Source organism: Kwoniella bestiolae, chromosome 8 (genome assembly GCF_000512585.2).
Source record: "Kwoniella bestiolae CBS 10118 chromosome 8, complete sequence".
In the NCBI taxonomy this organism is placed as follows: domain Eukaryota; kingdom Fungi; phylum Basidiomycota; class Tremellomycetes; order Tremellales; family Cryptococcaceae; genus Kwoniella; species Kwoniella bestiolae.
In genome coordinates, this window is record NC_089248.1 from 100,283 (window position 1) to 121,875 (window position 21,593).

General features: G+C 47.2%; 13 protein-coding genes across 13 annotated transcripts; 1 reads left to right on the top strand and 12 right to left on the bottom strand.

Annotated features, from left to right (window-relative positions):
• Window positions 1-478: 478 nt before the first annotated feature.
• Window positions 479-1,273, bottom strand: I302_108610 (uncharacterized protein; the record flags this gene model as incomplete). The annotated part of the gene is made up of 1 exon (XM_019194340.1): window positions 479-1,273. One exon carries the CDS (start codon window positions 1,271-1,273, stop codon window positions 479-481), a length of 795 nt encoding a protein of 264 aa, XP_019043176.1.
• Window positions 1,274-3,856: 2,583 nt separating this feature from the next.
• Window positions 3,857-4,863, bottom strand: I302_108611 (uncharacterized protein; the record flags this gene model as incomplete). The annotated part of the gene is made up of 2 exons (XM_065870706.1): window positions 3,857-4,244; window positions 4,322-4,863. The coding sequence occupies 2 exons, from the start codon at window positions 4,861-4,863 to the stop codon at window positions 3,857-3,859; spliced, it is 930 nt and encodes a 309-aa protein (XP_065726778.1).
• A 484-nt stretch (window positions 4,864-5,347) lies between these two features.
• I302_108612 (uncharacterized protein) lies at window positions 5,348-5,825 on the bottom strand (the record flags this gene model as incomplete). Its single annotated transcript, XM_019194342.1, has 3 exons — window positions 5,348-5,464; window positions 5,553-5,693; window positions 5,766-5,825. 3 exons carry the CDS (start codon window positions 5,823-5,825, stop codon window positions 5,348-5,350), a joined length of 318 nt encoding a protein of 105 aa, XP_019043178.1.
• A 474-nt stretch (window positions 5,826-6,299) lies between these two features.
• On the top strand, window positions 6,300-7,498 carry I302_108613 (uncharacterized protein; the record flags this gene model as incomplete). The annotated part of the gene is made up of 6 exons (XM_019194343.1): window positions 6,300-6,328; window positions 6,412-6,482; window positions 6,618-6,763; window positions 6,869-6,925; window positions 6,985-7,190; window positions 7,348-7,498. 6 exons carry the CDS (start codon window positions 6,300-6,302, stop codon window positions 7,496-7,498), a joined length of 660 nt encoding a protein of 219 aa, XP_019043179.1.
• A 268-nt stretch (window positions 7,499-7,766) lies between these two features.
• I302_108614 (uncharacterized protein) lies at window positions 7,767-8,228 on the bottom strand (the record flags this gene model as incomplete). The annotated part of the gene is made up of 1 exon (XM_019194344.1): window positions 7,767-8,228. One exon carries the CDS (start codon window positions 8,226-8,228, stop codon window positions 7,767-7,769), a length of 462 nt encoding a protein of 153 aa, XP_019043180.1.
• An 886-nt stretch (window positions 8,229-9,114) lies between these two features.
• I302_108615 (uncharacterized protein) lies at window positions 9,115-9,762 on the bottom strand (the record flags this gene model as incomplete). The annotated part of the gene is made up of 2 exons (XM_019194345.1): window positions 9,115-9,487; window positions 9,530-9,762. The coding sequence occupies 2 exons, from the start codon at window positions 9,760-9,762 to the stop codon at window positions 9,115-9,117; spliced, it is 606 nt and encodes a 201-aa protein (XP_019043181.1).
• A 212-nt stretch (window positions 9,763-9,974) lies between these two features.
• I302_108616 (uncharacterized protein) lies at window positions 9,975-10,695 on the bottom strand (the record flags this gene model as incomplete). Its single annotated transcript, XM_019194346.1, has 2 exons — window positions 9,975-10,628; window positions 10,693-10,695. 2 exons carry the CDS (start codon window positions 10,693-10,695, stop codon window positions 9,975-9,977), a joined length of 657 nt encoding a protein of 218 aa, XP_019043182.1.
• A 509-nt stretch (window positions 10,696-11,204) lies between these two features.
• On the bottom strand, window positions 11,205-11,720 carry I302_108617 (uncharacterized protein; the record flags this gene model as incomplete). The annotated part of the gene is made up of 1 exon (XM_019194347.1): window positions 11,205-11,720. The coding sequence occupies one exon, from the start codon at window positions 11,718-11,720 to the stop codon at window positions 11,205-11,207; it is 516 nt and encodes a 171-aa protein (XP_019043183.1).
• Window positions 11,721-12,620: 900 nt separating this feature from the next.
• I302_108618 (uncharacterized protein) lies at window positions 12,621-13,196 on the bottom strand (the record flags this gene model as incomplete). Its single annotated transcript, XM_065870707.1, has 2 exons — window positions 12,621-12,991; window positions 13,055-13,196. 2 exons carry the CDS (start codon window positions 13,194-13,196, stop codon window positions 12,621-12,623), a joined length of 513 nt encoding a protein of 170 aa, XP_065726779.1.
• Window positions 13,197-14,059: 863 nt separating this feature from the next.
• On the bottom strand, window positions 14,060-14,620 carry I302_108619 (uncharacterized protein; the record flags this gene model as incomplete). Its single annotated transcript, XM_019194348.1, has 1 exon — window positions 14,060-14,620. The coding sequence occupies one exon, from the start codon at window positions 14,618-14,620 to the stop codon at window positions 14,060-14,062; it is 561 nt and encodes a 186-aa protein (XP_019043184.1).
• Window positions 14,621-15,703: 1,083 nt separating this feature from the next.
• I302_108620 (uncharacterized protein) lies at window positions 15,704-16,201 on the bottom strand (the record flags this gene model as incomplete). The annotated part of the gene is made up of 1 exon (XM_019194349.1): window positions 15,704-16,201. One exon carries the CDS (start codon window positions 16,199-16,201, stop codon window positions 15,704-15,706), a length of 498 nt encoding a protein of 165 aa, XP_019043185.1.
• Window positions 16,202-17,373: 1,172 nt separating this feature from the next.
• On the bottom strand, window positions 17,374-18,024 carry I302_108621 (uncharacterized protein; the record flags this gene model as incomplete). Its single annotated transcript, XM_019194350.1, has 1 exon — window positions 17,374-18,024. One exon carries the CDS (start codon window positions 18,022-18,024, stop codon window positions 17,374-17,376), a length of 651 nt encoding a protein of 216 aa, XP_019043186.1.
• A 1,355-nt stretch (window positions 18,025-19,379) lies between these two features.
• On the bottom strand, window positions 19,380-21,188 carry I302_108622 (uncharacterized protein; the record flags this gene model as incomplete). The annotated part of the gene is made up of 6 exons (XM_019194351.2): window positions 19,380-19,432; window positions 19,641-19,824; window positions 19,940-20,220; window positions 20,346-20,715; window positions 20,840-20,887; window positions 20,985-21,188. The coding sequence occupies 6 exons, from the start codon at window positions 21,186-21,188 to the stop codon at window positions 19,380-19,382; spliced, it is 1,140 nt and encodes a 379-aa protein (XP_019043187.2).
• Between the last annotated feature and the right edge of the window lie 405 nt (window positions 21,189-21,593).

Below are 21,593 nucleotides of genomic sequence, written 5' to 3' on the forward strand. Positions count from 1 at the left end.
AGCGTCTGACACCCCTAAGGTTGCTGAAACGTTTGCCTTGTATTTGGAGCGTACAACGGGTTGACCAATGCCAATAAAACAGTATGACACCCTCCGCGAATGTACGAGAGGGAGAATCGTGAGGGCGCGCTCAATTTTGATTGTTCCCGCTGCATCTCGTTCATTTTGCAGACTTCATGAAACAAAGATGAAAGAGCCAAGTATAGGTCCACACCCTTGCGTGTGCCACTTTGGTAGAAAGTGATTCCTTGTTCAGTCCACTAGTCATACGCGCTCCTCACCTCCTGTATTACCGAGACCTAGACCTGTAATGAGTGACGCCTCATCCATACTGAGTGTATCACTCGCAGCTCATACATCGTAACATAGATATCGATAGCAAACACCCGCCGCTCCGCCTATCGCGTAATCTTAACATGTCTCATATATCAGGATCACCTATATACCTCGAGGCGACCACCACCGTTTCCAATAGCTTTTAGGCTTCTTGGCTGATCACTGCGGTTTGTGAGAGATGAGAAGTTCCGTCGGTCTTACAATCGCTTTCTATGAGAGACGCTTGAGACATGGTCCATTCCTTACCGAACTTCTTCACAATCTCTTCAAGGTGTTTTCTTGCAGCTGACGCGTTATATCCCTCTGTGCCAGTGTTGGCAGGTCCTCCTGGTGAGGCCGGTGTAGACGAGACTTCAGCTTCAGATGGAGATGCTGTGGCAGTTTTCGCTAAGGGATGAACCATTTTGGCAGCTTCGAGCTCGTCGGCCGATACCAAGTTGTCAGTACTACGTGCCCGGGAATCCCTCCTGTTGTGATCGCTGGCCTCTACCAGATCCCACCATCTTTTTCTTCTCTCCTGATTAGAGACCTTTCTACCATTCACTTCACTATGTATCTCGGACCAGGCCGATCGGACTTCCGCTGAGCGCTCGTTGGCTGGCTCTGGAACCTGCTCGATCCCATCCATAAACCGCTTCTTATGAGTCAGTCGATCAGGTTTACTAGGCTCATGGATGGCCCTGAACATTGTTCTCTCCTCGTCCGTCAAATCATGAGTCCTTTCGTATATGTCCATGTACCTCTTCCGATATTCGTGTTGCGCTCCCTCGTCTTTCAGATGTTGACTGCCCTTGGTATTCGATGTAATTTCGATCCATTCGTTCTTGATCTCATTTAGATCCGGATTCCCCTTATGCGCGGTATAGCACAGCTCATTCATCTGGGAACTTGCCCTCCTCTGGGCCTTACGGTCCCACCCGTACAGTGCCTCATGCATGGTTGCTCGATAGTCGGAAGGACGTCCATTTGAGGGGTGGGTTTCAGAAGGAGTGGCGACTCCGCTAGTTGTTTGATCAATCGAACTGACCGATTCAGATTCGCTGTTGGAGCTCATCATTATACGTGTGAAGTGTGAACTGCTTTGGTGATTGATAGACAGTGCTTTGATTGGAGATTGTCACTCTATGGCTGACAAGTGATGTATTGGAAGAGGAACAGGGATGTAATGGGTTGAGAAGATTATATACTCCAGGATGGAAGCTTCACAACCTTACATCGACTGACCTCATTCGAAGTCGCGCCACAGCTTTGAAAGGAGACGCATAACGTCAAAGGAAAGAGGACAAGGAGCTATGTCTCAGCCGTTCATCACAGAGCTGAACAGGCGACGTCATATCGAACGATAGAGCAAGTGGCGAACACTACACTAATCAGATGAGAATAGGTGCACTTATGGATACACGGTCTTGGTACTCAAAGGCTTTACGGCACAAAATCATGATTATCGACTCAATCCCTCCTTTCTGCAATCCACGAAAGGAGAGTAAGTGACGGATTGAAAGGGACGATCCGCATGGATGTTGCAGTCTACTACCAAGCGATGTTACATCAGAGTCAAGTATGTTTTCTCAGTCTGTCCGAAGAGCCAAAGGCATGAACAAAAACGGATCGTACTCCTATGGAGTAAGTCTTTCGGAGTAAATCTGGACTGAAGTGAAATTCGTAGTCTGCATGAGTGATCGGGTATACTATAATCAGACATTCAGACGTGTGTGGGTCCTATACTCACTGACACGGATCAGATACGTAAATTGATACTCTAAGCAATGTCTGTGGGTGTAAGTAAGAAGACGAGATCAAATCTATTCGGTAGGGAATAGTCCCTTATTTTTGTAGTATCTCTTGTCAAAGTGACGACGTGTAATTTTGACACCGACTCGATGCCTTTGTAGATATGAGATCAAAAATGCTTAGGTCAAAGGAAGAGCTGGGTGGATGGCTGTAGGAAAGGAGTATCCTCACGAAACAGGTGACTTGAGATTTTACATTTCCGTTGGCTTGCATGTGAGAAGTTTGTCATTCGCGAGAAGATCTTGAGTAATCTATCTGACAAGTTCAAAATGCTCTCGCTGGGTGAGTATGCATAAGTGCAAACTCAAGATGAACTGATCCAGCGTAGTCTTTTCTCATTTTCTATAATCCCATAACGTACAAAGTAGGTCTCACGGTCGCAATTTCCCTCGATCCCAATCCATTACGAGTGATACCGACTCCAATGTCCTCTTCTCCTCACCATACCTGCAGAAATTCTTCACAATGATAATCTTTCAGGAGTGTTTACAGATTTTTTGAATCTTCTTCGATTATCAAACCGCCTATACTTCTCTACAGAGGATATCACTCGCACTCTTCCCTCAATGGACAGTTGTATATTCTATATATCTCATCGGCTGGCTGTGAGCAGTAAGACTGTCGGCTGATCGAGAGGGAGGGGCGGACGCCTGGTGTTTGTGGAGTGCCTTTCGCCAAATCTCTTGTTTTTGGTGTAACGACATTCCACTTCCCGACTCACTGCTACTGCTACCACTCCAGGTCTTACTTATCTGCGAGCCTGGTTGACAATCGGATCGAGCAGCAGAAGTACCAGGGTCATGTGGGAGGGTCGTTTCTCGGAGACGCTTGAGGTCTCTCGTGAAATCCACTCCGGTGTGTAATTTCGATCTCCATCTAGATCCCTTCTCCTGTTTACTAGGTGGTTCACCCGTGATCTCGTCGGGAGCTGTCACATAGGTCCACAGAGACTTGAATCGAGTGAGGTCAATATGGGTGATTATTTCCAGAATATTAGCTCGGATCAGATCAAATTCAAGCCTAGTCGCTCTTGATCGGAAAACGTTTGACGATTATATATACATGTTTGAATCATATGAATCGATATCTACTATGCCCAATGAACGCAATCGGTCCCCAATGCACTGAAGCAGCAAGGCGGGAGAATGATAATCGATTATTGGTATGGTCACTAAGTTGTGCGATGATTTTATACTCACTTGTAACGAGGTGTGCTATCAAAAGATGTCTAGACGTGTTTGGGTTGTATGCCTATCTGTATGGAAATGACGATGACGGACTGATATGTTCTGAAACCTGATGGTGTGTACATGTAGATAGTTCAAAACAGTTCTGCTCGTTGAGGTTAGCCATTTGCTCTCAGAGTATCTCTGTACACATTGTCTGCTAGTCAGCTTGATCGATATCGACTCGGTGACTTCTTCTGGAAGAACAATCCCCCGAAGTGCTACATGTGAGAGGATCGTTAGTGAAGAGAAAATGCTGCGGAATGAATGTGCCAAGTCTCGAGATGCTCTCGCTGGGGTAATATGCCTGAATGCGCACATGCAGTATACTCATCCAGCGTAGTCTTTTCCTGTTTTTAATATATGTCATAACGTACAAAGTCATTCTTGCAGTGACAGGTTCCCTCAATTCCAACCTGATACGAGTGGAAATCATCACGCAATCAACGTCAAACCCGCTTCCCTATATGGATGCAAGTCTGCGCAAATCTGGGTAGGCGATATTACGCTGCTGCGCTGATTATCGACGATGCTGGTGTGGAGATGGCAAGAGAGGAGGGCGAAGTTTGGTTGGACTGAGAAGCAAAGGAAGTAAGTTGTTTGCTCCAGATACTTCTCTTCTGATCTAACGACAGGTCTCCCGACCCTTTCCTAGGAGTGCTTCGACCTCCATTCGTGCCTGCGGTCTTGGATTGTCGATTAAGAGATGTAGGCGGAGGTGTAATTTGATCGACCTTGATATTACTGGGTTTGACACGCTCCCAGAACGATTCATCAATGGACTCAAACCTACTTCGTTTCTCTTCCTCACTTGGTTCTTGTCCCGTTCCGGTCTTGGACACGATATATTCCCATTTTCTCTGTACCGCTTTACATTCCGGCACAAGCCCTCTGAATTTGACGTAATCACTCATGAAGCCAGATGCCTTGTCCCTTGTGGACCATCAGTAGAATAGAGCGCTTCCCACATCGTCCTTCGAATACCATTCTGACCGTCCCCTCGTTCAGTAGAATTCGTACGAGTCAACCTACCGGTGCGAGGGTGATAGCTGTACCCAGGCGGAGGTGTGACTTTGTCCCATTGAATCAGTGATTCGTCAAGAGCAGTGCCATTGTACGAACTGGGATACGGCACCATCTGTCTAATACAGCTCATTCGTCTTGGTTTGGAGATCCACCTACCTCTCATTACTTTGTCTGTAGGTGATTTACCTGTACTCGCGTCCGGAGCGGTGATTTCGCTCCACATCATCTTCACTCGATCGGTATCGTCTTTCTCTTTTCCCTGAGGAGTCTCACTTGACATGACGTAGTTTAATTCAGATCGCAAACGGGTTTTCTCATCAAGATTTCCGCTGAACAACGAATCGTGCATCATTTGCCAGATGCCACTATGAGTCCTAGGGTTATATCGGTCCCCAGAGGAGCGCCCAGAGGAGGACGAAGATGATGAAGGAAGGCGTTTGCCTTTGTGGAAGATTGGTACGGTAGAGGCGTTGGTACTGGTCATTGCTGGCAGTGATGCGTTGGTTGTATATGTGGAACTCAAGTTGTTGTTGTTGTTGGACTTAAAAGCATGATCAAAACGATAACACAGAGGAAGAAGCCAGTAAGCCACCGAGCGCTTATATAAGCTCAATTTGAGGATCGAGTCGATTCCTGGCAGAATGTTGACTCGATCTTGTCTTTTGTGTCGTGACTTCTACTTCAAGTATCAGGACAAGCGAGAATTGACAAAGGATTTCTATATCCAAGGGCACCCGAGAAGGAGAGTGGAGCGGCGCTTGAAAGGAGGTCAGTGAGGTCGCTGTCAGTGAAATATTCCGGAATGATCTCTCGAGTCGCGCAGGAGGTCCGAGACGTGTCGTCGAGTCAGAAGACCGTTTTGGGGGTATCAATCTATACATGGTGGATCGTACGAATCGAAATCTGAGATCGGCAATTTACGGGATCAGTCTACGATGTGAACACCTCCGATGATTTTATGAACTGACCTATTCCTTGTCGCCCTTGAATTCTAATGGGGTGTCTAGCCCTACTCTCCTAGCTGTAGCTTTTATCCTCGCTTCCTCTGACATTCCGTGGATGGGGTTATAACGTTTGAGTAGTTCCTGGAGACAGTTGACCATGAAGTCAGTTATTTATCTTGTTAGAGATGCGAACAGCTGGACAGACACAACGATCATCTATGGCACTCACAGCATGTATCCTGGATGATCTGAGAAAGTCCCTAGTCTCTAACAACGTCCTCGATAGCGCTTGTTGATCGGATGTGGAATCTACTATCGTTCTTACGTGTTGCGATACGGTTGGATTCCTGGTCGAGCGTGGCTGCTTTGACTACATCACGTAATATTGTGAGCCATGGTTCATGCTACACACAAGCACAAGCACTTGGACATGAGCACTCACGGCCAAACGTATCTCACGGAGAAGCGATCGGTAAAGGTGAGTGATGGGTGTCGACGACATGTTGAGGTGATGGAATGAAGGAATGGATTAACGATGCGGAAGTTGATGTATAGGCAGAGATTTAGCTCTCAAGCTGAGGTTATGATTGTGACACTAATGCGGTCTGTACAAGGAAACCAAGTTCTAGAATTGTGCTTTATTTTCGTCTTGATCACTTCATCAAGATGACTCTTTCAACTTGCAATGAGTTTTCGATGGGAGATGAAATAGATGGTGACAACGGAATCAAATTACCTGATGGGATAGTATGTCAGTGGTGCCCCGCATTCCTCATCATATAATTCACTGTACGCATGGTACCATTAAGATCACCTTGTAAACGAAAGATTTATTTTTATTGGAAGTGGAAGCAACCCATTTCATATACGTGCTTCTCTCCCATCATTCTTTGTCACCCCTCCTCATTGTTCATCTTCACTGTCATCGTATCCTATCATCTTGAGAAGCTTGTTTAGCTAGACACAGTCACCTATCATGTCCCACCAGCTCACAGATGTTCAAATGTATGTCCATGTTGACTTGCTCTACTCGCCCACACTGGTAATGTCCCCGCTCTAGCTGATAAGGTTGTAAAATGTCTTGACAGGCTCAGATTGAGCTACAACGATATTCACACTGCTATTCAGAATGCTGCTACAAAGATCAAAGAGGAGTTTGGTGAGTCTGCGAGTCTTGGTGTAGCATATGCATCCATCACTGACGTAGAAGATTGTTGTTTTCTTCTCTCTCGCGTTTATGCATATCCCCCTTATCTCATCTCTATATCAACATGTTCTTCATCTTGTGTAACAGCTCCCACGCTTTTCATCGCTATTGGAGGTGGAGGTTTCATCCCTGCTCGTATACTGAGAACCCAGTTGAAGACCGACCAAGATGGGAAGAAGAAGAACATCCCCATTCAGGCTGTTGGGTTAGTCCTGTACGAGGATATGGGTGGTGTGAGTGTGATTTGCTTCCTATCTGTCTCTTTTCTTATCTTGACGTGCTGTCACTCTGAGATTCGTTCATCATACACCCATGCTGATCGAGGCATTCGTTTGCAGGTCGAAGAGAAGGTCGGCACTGAAGTAGTCAGAACACAATGGCTCGATTTCTCGACGGTGAGTCCTTGGGTGAATTGTCGACCGATCTGACCATTCTGTCCCGCTCATCTCCACAGCTCGGTAAAAACTTCACTCACGGCGGATTGCTCGGACGACATATCCTAGTCGTAGACGAGGTTGACGATACTCGAACTACCCTCACATATACCATCAGAGAATTACAGATTGATATCAACAAGCAATTAGCTTCCGTTGGAGATGAGCAGGAACGGGAAAGATTGAGAAAGGAGACCAAGTTGGGTATCTTCGTTGTGCACAACAAGTGAGTCGCTCCCATCTCTGTATCATGTTGATGGGTCCCCTATTTTCGCATCTTCCAAGCGTGCATATGGCTGTCCTTGTCTTTGTGTACTGTTCGACGATGACATCCGCATGGAATCAATTATGCTGATTCACCAACCCCACCCCACCCCACCCAGACTCAAACCCAAAGCTGCCGAGCTCCCATCCGACGTTTCATACTTTTCCGCCGTCGACACACCCGACATATGGCTCGCTTACCCTTGGGAATGCGATGGCGATATCGATGCTCACGATGCGTTGAGGGTACACAACCCTAAACCTGAATAGGCGTCGGTGAATGTGCATGATGTGTGAAAATGCATTTCTTATCATAGACGAGAGGAAGACCTGGCACGTATCACGTCAAACATCGAACCAAAGTATTGCACAAATACATGACAAGATGCTAACCTATCACTCTACGTACAAATTGAAATATGGCAAAGTTTAGATGAGACGAGCACGAAAAGGAGGTTGTGAAGCCTACGGAGCAGACCTGTTCGCTAACACCCCGAAATCAAGCCTCAAGAACAGTCTCAGTGTACTGGTGGCACTGTCAGCAGAGATATGGCCCTCTCTGACCCTCATCATATGGCGGTACTCTCCCCGTCTTGCAGTTCTGACAACACCAGAAAGCGAACGGCGGTGGGGGTGCCGGATGGTCCGGTCCATGAGTCGTGTCTGGAGCGTTGGGCTGAGGCGTGGGAGCGGTGAAAGATGAAGAGGGATTTTGATAGTTTTGAGCAGGCGCAAACATGGGAGCGGATGGGATCGGATTGTAAGGCGTCGGTTGGGGTTGGCCGTATGCTTGTTGAGCGGCCATCGACATCGAGGGGTGGAGATAGGAAGACGAGGGCAATAAGTTGGGGCTGGACTCGGGAGGAGAAGTTAATGTAGGCTGATAGCCGTTCCCATAACAATAGGGAGCAGCTTGAGGCTGTTCGTAAGGGAATGGCTGAGCATACGTAGAAGGATTGATGGGGGCTTGTTCTTGACCGTGACCAAGCGCATGTCTCATAGTGTTCGAATAAGACTGTCGATCTCCAGCGGGCGGTGAAGCTTGGTTGGGAGGATTGATTGGTTGTTGTTGGTAGACTTGATCTTGAGTTGAATCTCGAACGGGTAACACACCCGTAGGAGAATGAGCAAAGTCCCATGCCTCTTGAGAACGGAATATCGGTGGCTAGGAGAGTTTCCAGTATTGCTGGTTCAATGTTGATAAGTCGTGCTGAGTCGATATCGACTTGTGGTGTGTACTGTGAGAGGATGTTGGGGATAGCAAAGCAGTTGGTTTTACGATATCTTCAACGGGAAGGAAAGGCTTATTTCAATGTTTGGCTTGAAGCTATATACATGTATTTCAGGGTGTTCTGGACGTATGTTGTAATTGTACTGGACAACTACTGCAGAAGCGTTCAGCGTTGCGCCCCAGAAGAGGATTCTTAGAAGTCAGCATATTCGTCTTACGAAGTACAACTTTTGATTTCATCAGATTCTGTCGAAAAGTACATCCTCAAACTTCGCAGAAGCTTGCAGTATTTCATGTCTTTGAAGGAACGGAGAGCGATGATAGTGTGATGTTCGCGGCAAGACTTCTCGATTCCTCTCTGTGTATTAGTCTTCATCCGAGCGATCTCGATCTCAATAAGACCGTCAACTGAAGACATATTGTAGCCGGGCATTTACATTGATCATGAAGTTCAATGATAATCATGGTCCATATCACCGTGCTATACTGTACGATATAATACAAAACCAAAAGGGACATAAGCTAAGTTATGAATGCAGCTTCGAAAGGGCCAGCCCATCGAAACTTTCATAGCAAGAGAACCAAAACACAAAAACGAGAACAGACGACGGCCTCTCCTCTCATCGATCACTACATACTGTACAATGTCACCATGCTAACCCTCCATCTTGATCGTATCAGTCTCCTCCTGGCAGTGAAAGCAATCCATCGGTCTCTCGTACTTCTTCGCTCTCTCCCTCTTACAGTTCTCACAGCACCATGGCCCCTTATTCTCTTCTGGAAACCTATTCAACAACGTGTCTTGACCATGTTCCCGGGGTGCTATACCGATCTTAGGTGTGGCATACGAGTATGGGACCATGGATGATGAAGGCGGGTGAATACTGGCTGGAGTGGGGGATGAAGGTAGTTGACCATAGACTGTGGAAGAGGTTGTACCTGAGCTGTAAGGGTTGGTAGACCCATATCCACTGCCTGAAGTCAAATTGGAGGGATACGAAGGGGTCGAATAAGGATTGGCATAAGTACTGGGCGTAGGTACCGTTCAAGGTGTGGAGAGGGGGCCGTACCCCGCGGGAAGAGATTGTTGGTATGGATATGGTCGGATGTAGGGGTTTGGATTGTTGTATGCTTGTTGGAATGGACTGGTGTAGGTTTGTTGTTGGGTCGATGGTGAGGAAGAGGACTGTTGGGTGGTTGAGCTGGTGCTATCGTTGCCGCTTTGTCCTGAAGTTGGAGTTTGGTACGTCCATGGGGAAGAACCGTAGGGAGGTCGATTGGGCGATGACCAGAATGGATACATTGTCATGTTTCTTTCAGCTGGTGAATGATATGGCAAGAGTAGCTGGGTGGAAAACTGCCTAGTATCACAAACGGTGAAGGTTGTCGAGTCATAAGGACTTCCCACTCTCAATATATCGATGAAAAGATATATGCCTTTAATCTTAGTTCAGCGTCGATAACCTCGAAAGGCGATCCAGTATTATGTGCATGGCAATCTAATGCGAATCCAGGCTACTCCCCATACACCACCACACTCTTAGTATTATCTCTACACTTCTTACACCATGTAAATCCGTCGAACTTCATCTTCCGTTTCTCGCACACCACACAAACGTAATGATGAGGTTCCGCGTACCTACTATGCATAGCTGGAAGCTGATACGTTTTACCTGTTCTGGGAGACGTCCAAATTAGATCTGAAGTATCCCCAAAAGGTTTATGAATGGGTGAGGAGGTTGCACAAGGATCGGTAATCCATCCTTTCGTACTCTGAAAGAAGAGGGTGGTGTCCTTGGCGTACATCTGATACTGCTCCATACTCGGGAAGATGAATGGTTGTTTAGTTGCTGGGGATATCTCTGCTCGTGGAGGAGGTGGTGGTGGTGGTGGTGCAAATGGCGTAGAGCTCGAAAATGGATTGCTGTAGATCCCGAACATCCCTTGTGTCGGGTAATATCCATATCGAGGGAATGTATTGGGCGAAAATGGATTGGGATGACCGTATGGCGGTGTTGTAGTTTGAGTGTGGTTGTTGTGGGTCGAGTGAAAGGGCGAGGTATTGAGGAATTCTCGGACTCGCCATTCGTCGGGATCGATATTGGTGTCGGGCAATGGTTTATCAGTGCGGTAGAAGGTGTAGTCGGTCGTATCTGGAACTTTGTTAGACTGCCACGAAGCACAGTTAGCTTCTCCGGGCCGGGTCGACTCTTGCATTGCCTTACAGACTCACCATTTTGACGTTTTCTTTACGAGATCTTCAGTGTGCAATGTGGAATGAGAAGGAAAGAACGATTGACTGTTTATATATGGTGTTTGTATGCATCGGATGGTAGCTCAGATGGGGGGCGAGGTGTGATGGGAGAACACGACTTCAAGGCGTGTTTGACCGGCATCTCGGGGATTTTTAGTTTGGTATCTTTGCCGATGATTGCATTTTAGTGCATCGACAGGGACATCAATCGACGGTTCAATCACTGTTTCCAATAGGGACTGAACATGCAATCTAGTTCTGATGTACATGTGGAGCATTGTATTCGTAGATGCGTCTAGAAACGATGCGTCATTCTTTGGAAGGCCGAGTTGGGTGGCAATGATAATATTGCGTTGAATGGGTTGAGTTAGGGTAATCTTTCTTTCATTTCTTTGCATGAACACTTCCGTACAGCACATCGACTATATTACACTATTCTACAAGCTATGACGTACAAGTTCATCCCCACCCAATACAGATCGATTCTCTTCTCAAGCCCCTTGAACCCACATCGTCTTGGTGTAATTTCGACATTTATGACACCAAATCGTCTCATCAGTCTCGTTCCTTCTTGTATCGCAGGTCGCACATTCCCAATGTTTCGCATCTGCATTGGTGTTGCTTGAGCTCGTTTGAGTGGGAGGTGCTTGATACGTATTATAAGCGGAGAATGATGAAAAGTTGGGTTGCCCGGTATTGACGAGTGGAGTGGTAGGTGTGATCCAGGGATGTCTTTGATAGGGCGAGACTGAGGTCCATCCATTTGCTGGACTCAGGTCCGGTTGGGTCAACTCTCCAAAAGGTGTACTGGGATTAGGCATGAGAACACCTGGGAAGTTGGCTGATGGGTTGGTGTTAGCAGCTTGGTTTTGACCTTGTCCTTGAGCTTGAGCCTGATTTTGACCTGTAGCATTGGGTTGAGTTTGCGGACTCATAGGTGGGGTTGGAGGGAAGGCATTGCCGTACTGGTAGCCACCGACATATCCCCAGGGGTTGTTGGGATTCATGCTGGGTGGGAGATGACCGGCATCAGTGCTAGTACACCTATGAACCTGAACTCATTGGGATAGATTTTGACTTACACTGAAGAGTTCAACCAAAAGCGACTTCAATTTCCGTAAGAATTGTCAAGTTGTCAGAAAGTGGAATGAGAGAGTCGATTTGACTTTGCCGCTCTACCATCTTCCTCCAAGGTGTAATACCCAATTTATACGTTCTAGAGAAGACTTCGGGCACAGCTCCAAGAACTTGAAGTACAGCTCAGAAGCAGATGGACAAAACACAACCCATCTTATGGATCATCAATGACGAGATGACAAGAAGTAATATCTAGCGCCTCCCCCACCTCGGTGCAAACGGAAACGAGCTTCTAGTAGGCCGAAGCACGCTATAAAGCAATTAATCGCAATTATATGGAGATCCACACGGCTCCTAGGCCCATCAAGGAAGCTCAGATACGACAAAAGGCTTCTTTAATAGAAGATCGACATTGAACATGTTTGATCTTCAGAGCTGCCTGTGTATATCGGTCTTCATCGTAGTTCTAGCCTCTTGGTTGGTCGGGGATGTTGTGTGGTTCTGTGTATACTCAAAGGAGGGTCGCCACTGGCAATGACGTTGACAAGCTCACATCGGACGTAAATGAGGGTGATGAGATCAGGGTCAATGTAGATGACACACATACATCAAAATACACACAAGTAAGTGAAATCTTTCATCAATTATCCACCCAGATCTTTATCTACACCCGCAAAGAAGATAAGTACAATATCCGTGATTGATACTATCTACAGCTATCTGGCCATCATAGTCCGCTTGTGCAGAAGAAGGTACCATCATCATCCACGCCGCCGCCAACATCTACATCCGTAGATACTCCGCGTTCAGTCGTGTACATCTCGTATGTATCAAGGTCCATTGATTTTGATGTTTCTAGTGAATTTCGCACACTTGTCGCACCATGCAGCTCGCTTATCGTCCTTCCTTCTGCTGTCACATTCGGCGCATTCGAAATGCGTTTCTTCCTCGAGGTATTGCCGAATTCCGATTTGATTGTAGGGTGGATTGGGATGATACACGTGTTTGGCATAGGGATTGTAGGGGTTCAGAGCTGGATTAGAAGGGGTAGAAGAGGATGATTGTGGGTAGATAGAGTGGTGAGACGAAGTGGATAGTTGTACGGAATCAGGAAGACGATATTGAAGTGGCGGGTTCGATTGAGTATGATGAGCATTCTGAGAATGAGGCTGCGTGAAAGGGTTGAGTGCAGCGGGAGCTCCTTGATTATAATAATGTTGCATATATCCACTGTATTATTGCTGGTGTTGTTGCTGCGGTTGACCATTGAGAGCTGGAATACTAGCCGGATGAACGAATTGAGAATGTTGTGGGGGTCCAGATTGAGGTATATATCCAGGTGGGTCGTAGGGTTGGTAGAACCCTTCAAGAGGGGGGCTGGCCCTTTTGGACTTTTTACCTTTCATGGCGTCTACAGTATCTGGCCTGATTTTCAGTTGACTATTGAAGGAGAATATTGGAAAGACGACTAATGCTGGATTGGGTTGGTTTCTCATGGAGCTGGCAAGCAATCGATATTGCGTACATATAGGAAAGTCTGATGTTGGACCGTATCACCATTCTGGTCTGTATGATCACTCTTCCATCATTTCTTGACCCATACGAGTCAGAATGCAATCGCATAGATCATCCATCAACGCATGGTGTAAAATGCCTAATCAACTTTGACCGTTACGCTCTGTATCGGTCTCATAGACACCGTAGTCCACTATCAGGATCATCGACTTTCAACTAATCTCAAAATGCACATGCGTGTCCCATTTTATGGCTAGCAGCGTTACAGACCTCACAAATGCCATATTCCACATCTTCAGGACACGGTGCATTGCACCACCTGAAAGGAGACCGTCGTGATTCATGGATTTAAGGAAGGCCTGGATAGCCACGAACGAAAGACGTGGCTTCATTCACGCCAAGGGCATGGTGATAAGTCACCCCCGTCGGCATGAGGCAATCATTGTACTGGATCGGAGTGAACATCTCCGCTAAAACATGCGGCTAGCAGTACTTTCGACAATATACGAAACTGAGCATCGTGTTTTGATCTGGCTTGGCAGAGAAGAGGTCAGAGACGCAATCATCCTGCGATCCGGACCTGCATGTTTTGCGTCTCCAATGAATGGCTTGCAATCAGAATCCAAGTTGTGCACACAAGAACAATGCATTTGATGGAAAAGTAGATGTTTTACCACACGGAACCTGGATCCTATCCATATTCAATAAAGCTAATGAAATTATCACTGGCTACCAGGCTTGACCCTTTTGCAAATCACGCATTGAGGATCGTCACCGATGATTCCCTGTACCCGCATCCATCGCATTTCTCAGACGTTACTTGCTCCGTACGAAGGGGAAGGAGATTAGGTATGTGATTCCAATGAGGAATTGTACCGGTTGAGCGACTTGCCGCAGGTTGAGGAGGAGTGTATCTTTGTTGAACATGAACCGAAGGGAACGCAGAATATCCCCATGGATGTGAAGATGGTTGATACCCCTCGAAAGAAGCAGGGGGTTTAGGACCAGCCAAGTTCGGCATCCATAAGCTGGCTTGTGAGTTCGGATGAAAAGTTTGTGAGGGTGGTTGCGCAGCGGTAGCAGAGGTAGGATTGCTTTGCTGGGTGTTTCCTGCAGGTTGTGATGAGGGTGAATCCGTCTGCGTAGTGAATCCTTGCGGGTACTGGTATCCTTCAGGAAGTCTGTAGGTGAATGAACCAAAGCCTGGACCTGTGACTACCTTGACTAGTTTGACCGTTTGATTCGAATCCTCATTCTCATGAGAGGGCGATCGACCGCCGTCGGGAGTGGAATTAGAGGTGTCGTTTTGTCCCATGTCTAGCTTTATAGTTGAGCTGGCACTCAATGGAGGATGTTGAGAAATAGAAACTGTGGACCGTGAAGTTTGTATGGGAGGGGATTTCGTAAGGCCTCAGAGGAGTTGAGATGTACCAGAAAAGAAGGAACTTATCGCAATTCATTCCCCTTTATACATAGAGGTGAGCGGCAAAGTATGCATCAATACATTCCGACGAGAACCGTAGTTGGTATTGCGAGAAGCAGTGGGAACACTTCCAATTGCTTCTGGCAGACAAGCATAGTACGGCCATGATTGTGCGTTGAAGCTTCATAACATCGTGATGGCTGTTGGGTAAGGTACGAAGTGGGGTAATCGATCATGACAGGGCGAGGTTTCTGCCGTTCGATGATGATTGATGGGCTCTGTGTACGCTGTGTGAAAACGTTTTATGTCCCCCAATCGGCCAATGGCTCCCAGAAGCGAGCTTAGATGATCATGACCTCAACCCTTCTCTTTCGTGTGGAGATACGAGTATCTATGGTCAAGGCACCTGTCAAAATCCAGTTGGCATACAGTAATACCCACCACGTCATAGTTGGATGGTAAAAACGAGGCTAAAGGCCCTGGTCTGTATGAGATTGATGAAATCTCCGTCCGTCTGTAAAACAGGCAATATCGTAGATCGTCCCTGTGTTCCCCACTTGTGATCCATCGCCGCAACGCTAAGAAAATATCCGGCGTCATAACCAAGATTTGGATGATGCCGAGGAAGTACTGAATGAACGCAGCAGCGCAAGGCTGTACTTGATGCCAACGTGGTCCATAAGAAGCACTAAGGCTGAAGGTTTGACCTTTATGTGGCGTTCATAGATGCAAGCGGACTTCCAAATCGTGTATTGTTGCTCATTCACACACCGTTCATGCACAGAAGACCGTCAAAAAGCATATGAACATACAAAATGATACCTGACCATCTGCCTACCAAATGATACCTTGACCCAAATTTGAGTGTACTCGCTCTCAAATTTACTGCCATAATCAACATAAAATGTACGCAGGGGAAAGGATATTCGCTACAACAGTCAAGGTTCTTCGACTGCAGCGAGTCGATGGCCGTTTCTAAGGCTGCGGCAATGGCTTGCCACCTTGGTAGTTTGGATCGAGCATCTGCCGAGGGATATCGTCACCGAACAAAGCGTATAAGGTTTGAGGGGATATCCTCGATCTGCCTGGTCCAGCGCTTTGGCCGCCTCCGTATCCTGGTGGCAAAGCGTACTCGTAGCCCGGAGGAAGAGGAGCTAGCATATAAGCCATCGGTCCAAAAGCTGGGGGTCCACCATAAGGATTGGGAATCTGAGAGGTGATTAAGTCAGGTGTGGCATTGGTAGCTGGTGCGGCGGTAGGAGTAGAAGAAGGGTCCGGCGTCGGTGCAGCTGCTGGAGGAGCAGAGGATGCTGGTTGATTACCGACGGGCGCTTGAGCCGTAAATGCGTTTGGATGAGCACCCGGAGGAGAATAGCCGAAAGCTGGATGTGGATATCCGTAACCAGGAGGAGGAAAGCCTGGTCCAGGAAGGGCAGGACCAGTCATCCCTGGGTGCATGCCGTATGGGAACATTGGAGATTGTGAGAAGGGAGGAAGCCCGGGAGGGAATGGCATTCCGGGCCAAGCTGCATATACTCCTGTAGGAGCAGATGCAGTGGGATTTGCTTGGTTAGGTGGTTGTTTGTTATCGTCGCTCACGGTCCAAGTAGTTGGTCAGTTGGAGTTTCGAGACAGGTGATTGATATGGGTGTTTGGATGGTTGTTGTCGTGAAGTTGGTTGTAGAATTGGGAAGTGAGTTGGAAAGAGTGTTCTCACATCCATGCTTATATAGCTTATTTAGCTTATATGGCCAGAGTGCTATGAGTTACAATTGCACAGAAGTCAGTATCTCGTCACTCGTTCTACCTGATTGTAAATTGATGAGTTTGTGAAATTGGAACGGGTTCTCATATAAGCTTCTGACTCAAGAGACTCGTCGAGTTCCTATCTTCTCATAAAGCTTAGCTGGATTCTTTCAGACAGGCAGACACACAGTATACCACACTGCAGTATTGTCAGACAGACTACTTTGCTGGTCTGCGCCATATTGCTTGATGGGCTCGTCATGGCTACAAGATCATGCCAACACGAAAAAGCATATTGTGGACGCTATTAGAACGAGGCGTGAGAAAAGTAGAATGATCATCAACAACGACTTCACTTCCTACTCACCGAATCTCGATAGGAATGTAGCTTTACTACGCAATGATTCCATGCTTCGCAATACACAGACAAGTGGGGAAGGAATGCTAAGACTTGGTGTGTCTGTTAGCAGCGGTAGGTGGACGTGATGCATCGCAAAAATTCAGTCACGCACCATCCATAGCTATAGCCGTCCGCATTTGATCTTGAGAATTGGCTTCAGAAGCTATGTTGTCATTGCAGACTGGCCTTTTGTGCGACTGTTTTGATGGGAAGCTACTGTACACGACACTTCGACTTGTGTGTGGCACATACAGCACAGACATACCATACAAAGCAGTACACATTCGAAGAGGGCGTTCATCGAAACCATCAACGCCTGTTCCATCTCCCATGCGAGCAATTTGCACGTACAACCCCGTACATCCCTCAGCACTACCATGCCACCAAACAATTAACGCAACCAGACAAAAAGAAAACCCGCTGTTGCCAAAAATGTCCAGTATTTTCACAGTCCACACAAACAAGAACAATAAGACTATGTATACATATCAAACCGCAATCAATCATCTCCTGTACCCGAGTAAAGTGCACCAGAGGTACTATCATTACATCTCCAACACCACGCGTACCCCCTCTCGGATCGTTTCTTACCGCATAGCCCGCATCCCCAGTAACAAGGTGCATTCGTAGCTTGGAAAGAGTTGATATTGGGATTTGAGAGTGGTTGAGGGACTGCTTGGGTTGAGATACCTGGTTGTTGGTAGTACGCATTCGTCATTGTGACATAAGGATTATATCCAGTTTGGACTTGAGAGTAGAAGTTGTATGATGGAGGGGGACTGCCGTACCCTATGGGAGAAGTGTCGGTTGGTGGTGGGCTTGCGAAAGCGTTGGGAGTGAACTGTGATGTATTGTAATTGTAGGATCCCACGGGAGCACCCCAACCTGATTGGGCGTTGGTATTTCCAGAGGCTGCAGAGGGATATTGGTAGCTTGAGGGTGTCGACTGGACTTGTGTCTGGAAGGTAATGGTGGGTTGTGGAGTTTGCGATTGTGTAGCAGTAGCTGGTTGTGTCTGGGTTGAGGAGGATGAGGGAACTTGGGTTGGTGTGAAGAGACGAGGGAAGTCGTCATAATCTGGGAAATATTTTGTTCTTTGGGTGGCATATTGTAATGCGAAGAAGAAGCAGTGAGTCAGTGAAGAATGCATGAACGGTTCCCCCTAAAGACCAGAGTTTAGGCTTTATATATGGCTGTCTTGTATCTCTTGCACAGGCGTAGGCAGTCTGTCGCCCTGCATGACGAGGCATGAGTGAGAGTCTTGCCTCATGTAAAAGTCGAGGCGAAGGTGCAAGATCTCTCTTACTACTCGTAAACTATACATATCCCCCACTCGGCTCAATAATCTAGTGTACCAATGGGGATGTCTTGCATCAAACATCGTGGATACTGTGACTATCACCAAGTAGTGTTTCCTGCACAAGTGTCTGACCGGATTGGATATGGAAGGCATCAAACACATACACTGCCATCTCTCAATCCTGCTTCTTGGGGACTGGCTTGATCAGTCTTAATTTCCAGACACGATCATGACACGATCCACGATTCACATTCATCGGAAGTGGCCTACGTCTCCTCGCACATTTGCATGTACTGCACTGTACAATCAATCCATCAATCTCTGCGAAACAACTTCGAGGGTCAAACAACGATACAATACTGACTTACACAAGACCTATTCATTCTAGACCTTGATCAGTACCCCTATCAATAATCTTGTCCACATACACAGGCGAAGCTTCCATGAATACCGAGTGACCGTTATCTCGACGTGTCCATCTCAGTATGAAAAGTGCAAATGCACTTCACCATCTCGTCAGTGAAGTCGAAGTCGAGGCTAAAGGAAGAGGAAGTGTCATCCATCAAACCCAATATGATCGTCAACTGTGTATGCGAATTGTGTACAATCTCATACATCAGCTTGGTTTCCATTGAATGAGGATTGGATTGGATTGATTGATGAAGTCGTTTCCTATCTTGGTCAAACGGTACCTTTGTTCGATCTTGTACAGTACATAGTTATCTAAGCGAGCTCGATCGTCCTTTCGACTGAATTGAGGTGTGTTCTTCTCTTCAATCGACAAGAGAAGCTTGAACCTCATCAAAGACAACACCGTATCGTCAGTATTATCAGGTCAATGTCCAAACACACCATCCTTGATTTCTCCAATTCAAAATGCAAGGTTGGATTCGTACATGAAAATGCCAAGAAGGAAATATGGATTACTTGCAATTAACAGAAAGCATTGAAGTGGTAGTGTAGATACACAAATTTTGATTACTCTGTTGTCGATTCCTTCTAAAATCCCTTTCCTCTCACTGCCTTGTTCGTCCCTTATCTGTCTATCCATCCTTATTCACATTCCCATTGGGAGTTTGAGCTGATTACACTCGTAGAGTTCGTATACACATTTTGATTGATTGTCAGGGCACGTTGATGTTCTCCCCTAAATCTTCTTATCCACTTTCTGCCCCCTGGTCATCGATGCACGTTATGCATCACGCTCATACCGCTTGGCCGGTTTCGGGCAAATGACCATTCTGCCTTATGAGGACCTCTGCGGGGGGTAAATTCCAGATTAGCAATGATCACGTAAGAGTCTGTACATTTCGTCCCATCCTCTCACTACGATGTAAACATCCTTTGTCCTCCATTCCACCCAAATTCCCAGATAGACCGTGAGAAATTTCCATTATTCTACCAATACCGTTCTTTCTCATATTTCCATTCCACAACTCGCGCAAGAGGAGAGGCGAATCACTCACTGAAGAACTCGTAACTCATCCAACTTATCGCCGTACTAGGCGCAACAGTCAACACTCTAGGCAACATGCCTCTCCTCAACCCCTTCCATCCATCCCTATCTTTGATGATCCGTAATGCTTCGCCCATGGACTTGGCAGCTCGTATACGAGGGTCGGAGTTGGATCCTCGTGTTTGAAGGAGGGTCTGATGAAGAACGATAATCAATCGTCAGCCTGGTTCGCACAGTGTTCGTCTTCAAAACTTCTGATCCCACTCGTCTCTTTTCTCGCTGATGGGTTCACGAATATCCCGCACTCACCTTGGCAACGTCCAAAGGCGTTGTCACAGCCGCGGCCAACCCACCCGCAATCCCACCAGCCGTACAGTGCGTTATAGGACTATAGCTTCCATCAGGATTCAAAAGAGTCTTCAAGCTCTCGTACGCTGAGAATTGCACCGCGGTGAATGGCACGCTCATGGTCAATGTGGTAGGGTATGATACGTAAAATGCTGCTAATCCTTCTCGAGCGTATACCGTTCGTGCGCAGGATAAGACGGTTCGGTGAGGCGAGTTTCGGATTTGCATTCGTTGTTTGATTACTGGTATTCATGAAGATAACAGTCAGTCTTGGTCCTTCTTCACAATTTCAAGGATGTGGGACAGAACACGATAAAGGAGAGCAGGTGATTTCAAGAGGGGATGAAGCGCAAATAGTCCAACTCACCATCAAAAGGATTCATCAACGCATCGCTCGAAACCGTCGCTGCCGCCCCCGCCAATGCTGTCCCAGCGACCCCCGCCCAACCTTCGCCCCTCCCACCGCTAATCTCTCTGACAAACTCGTACATCCCAAAATGAGCTGCGTGAGCCGGTCCAGCACCTAATATGACTGACGCAACCCCTCTCCATAAGGATCGTAATCCTTCTGTGGTCGATATGGAACGTACATGCTGCATGATGGTGTTTAGCTGGGGTGGGGCGGCTCTGGCTGCGGATGAGGATGCTGTGGCCGTTGCTGTGGCGGAGGCGGAGGAGGATGCTGCGCCGAGAGGTGAGAGGATGGGGTTGAGGGCGGGGAGGACTTGCATTCGGGTCTGGCGAGTGCCATATACGTCAGTATCATGTATACCTAGCTTAAGCATGTTCAGACCAATCTCGGGGCAGTGCGTCCATGGCTACCAGATGGACTATCGTGATAGTAGATAAGTGCAAACTCACCTTGATGGAATCCACAGGGAAGATAGCAGCATGCTCGGAGATACCGGCCTGTTGGTGTAAATACTTAGCTCAACCCCTTGAACACAGACCAGTACTCGAAAGCAGTGCAGTTGACAGCGAGAAGTAAGGGGATGGTTACACTAACCATAGCTCCAGCAGCCATATTCACCGCCCATCCACTACCCACCGGCAGACTCTCATAATCATGTTCCTCCTCTTCCTCCAGCGCTACCGAAGATTCACCTGCAGGTTGGATCGGTGGGATGTTGTGGTTGAGATGGGTCGCATGAGGGTGTACGTGAAATTGTGGGATGGATGAGCTGGATGAGGAGGGCGTGGAGGAGGACATATCGCTGTGAGATTGAGGTGCAGGAGGTATCGGAGGGCTGATGGGGGTCTTTCCAATGCTACGATCGCTTTTGCGTGTGATATTGTATGACCTATTTAGACGAGATGGGTATGGGAGTTTCCGCTGTTCGATTCGTGATTAACGGGACTGCGATAGTGATAAGTCAGCTTGGTGATTCACTGGATAATAATCTCTCGATTCGATGGTGGGGGAAATCCGACCATTGAACACAGACCGCAGACCCGAAAAGTTGATTCAACATCTGACAAATGTGTTCGGCATCACAGGTCGATGGAGAGAAGGTATTCTTCAGGTCAAGGTGCTTTCTGAGCGACTCTTTCCCACATAGACCTCCAGGCGTTGATATTGGTCCAGAGGCCTCGACCAGGAAGAGCAGAAGTCTGC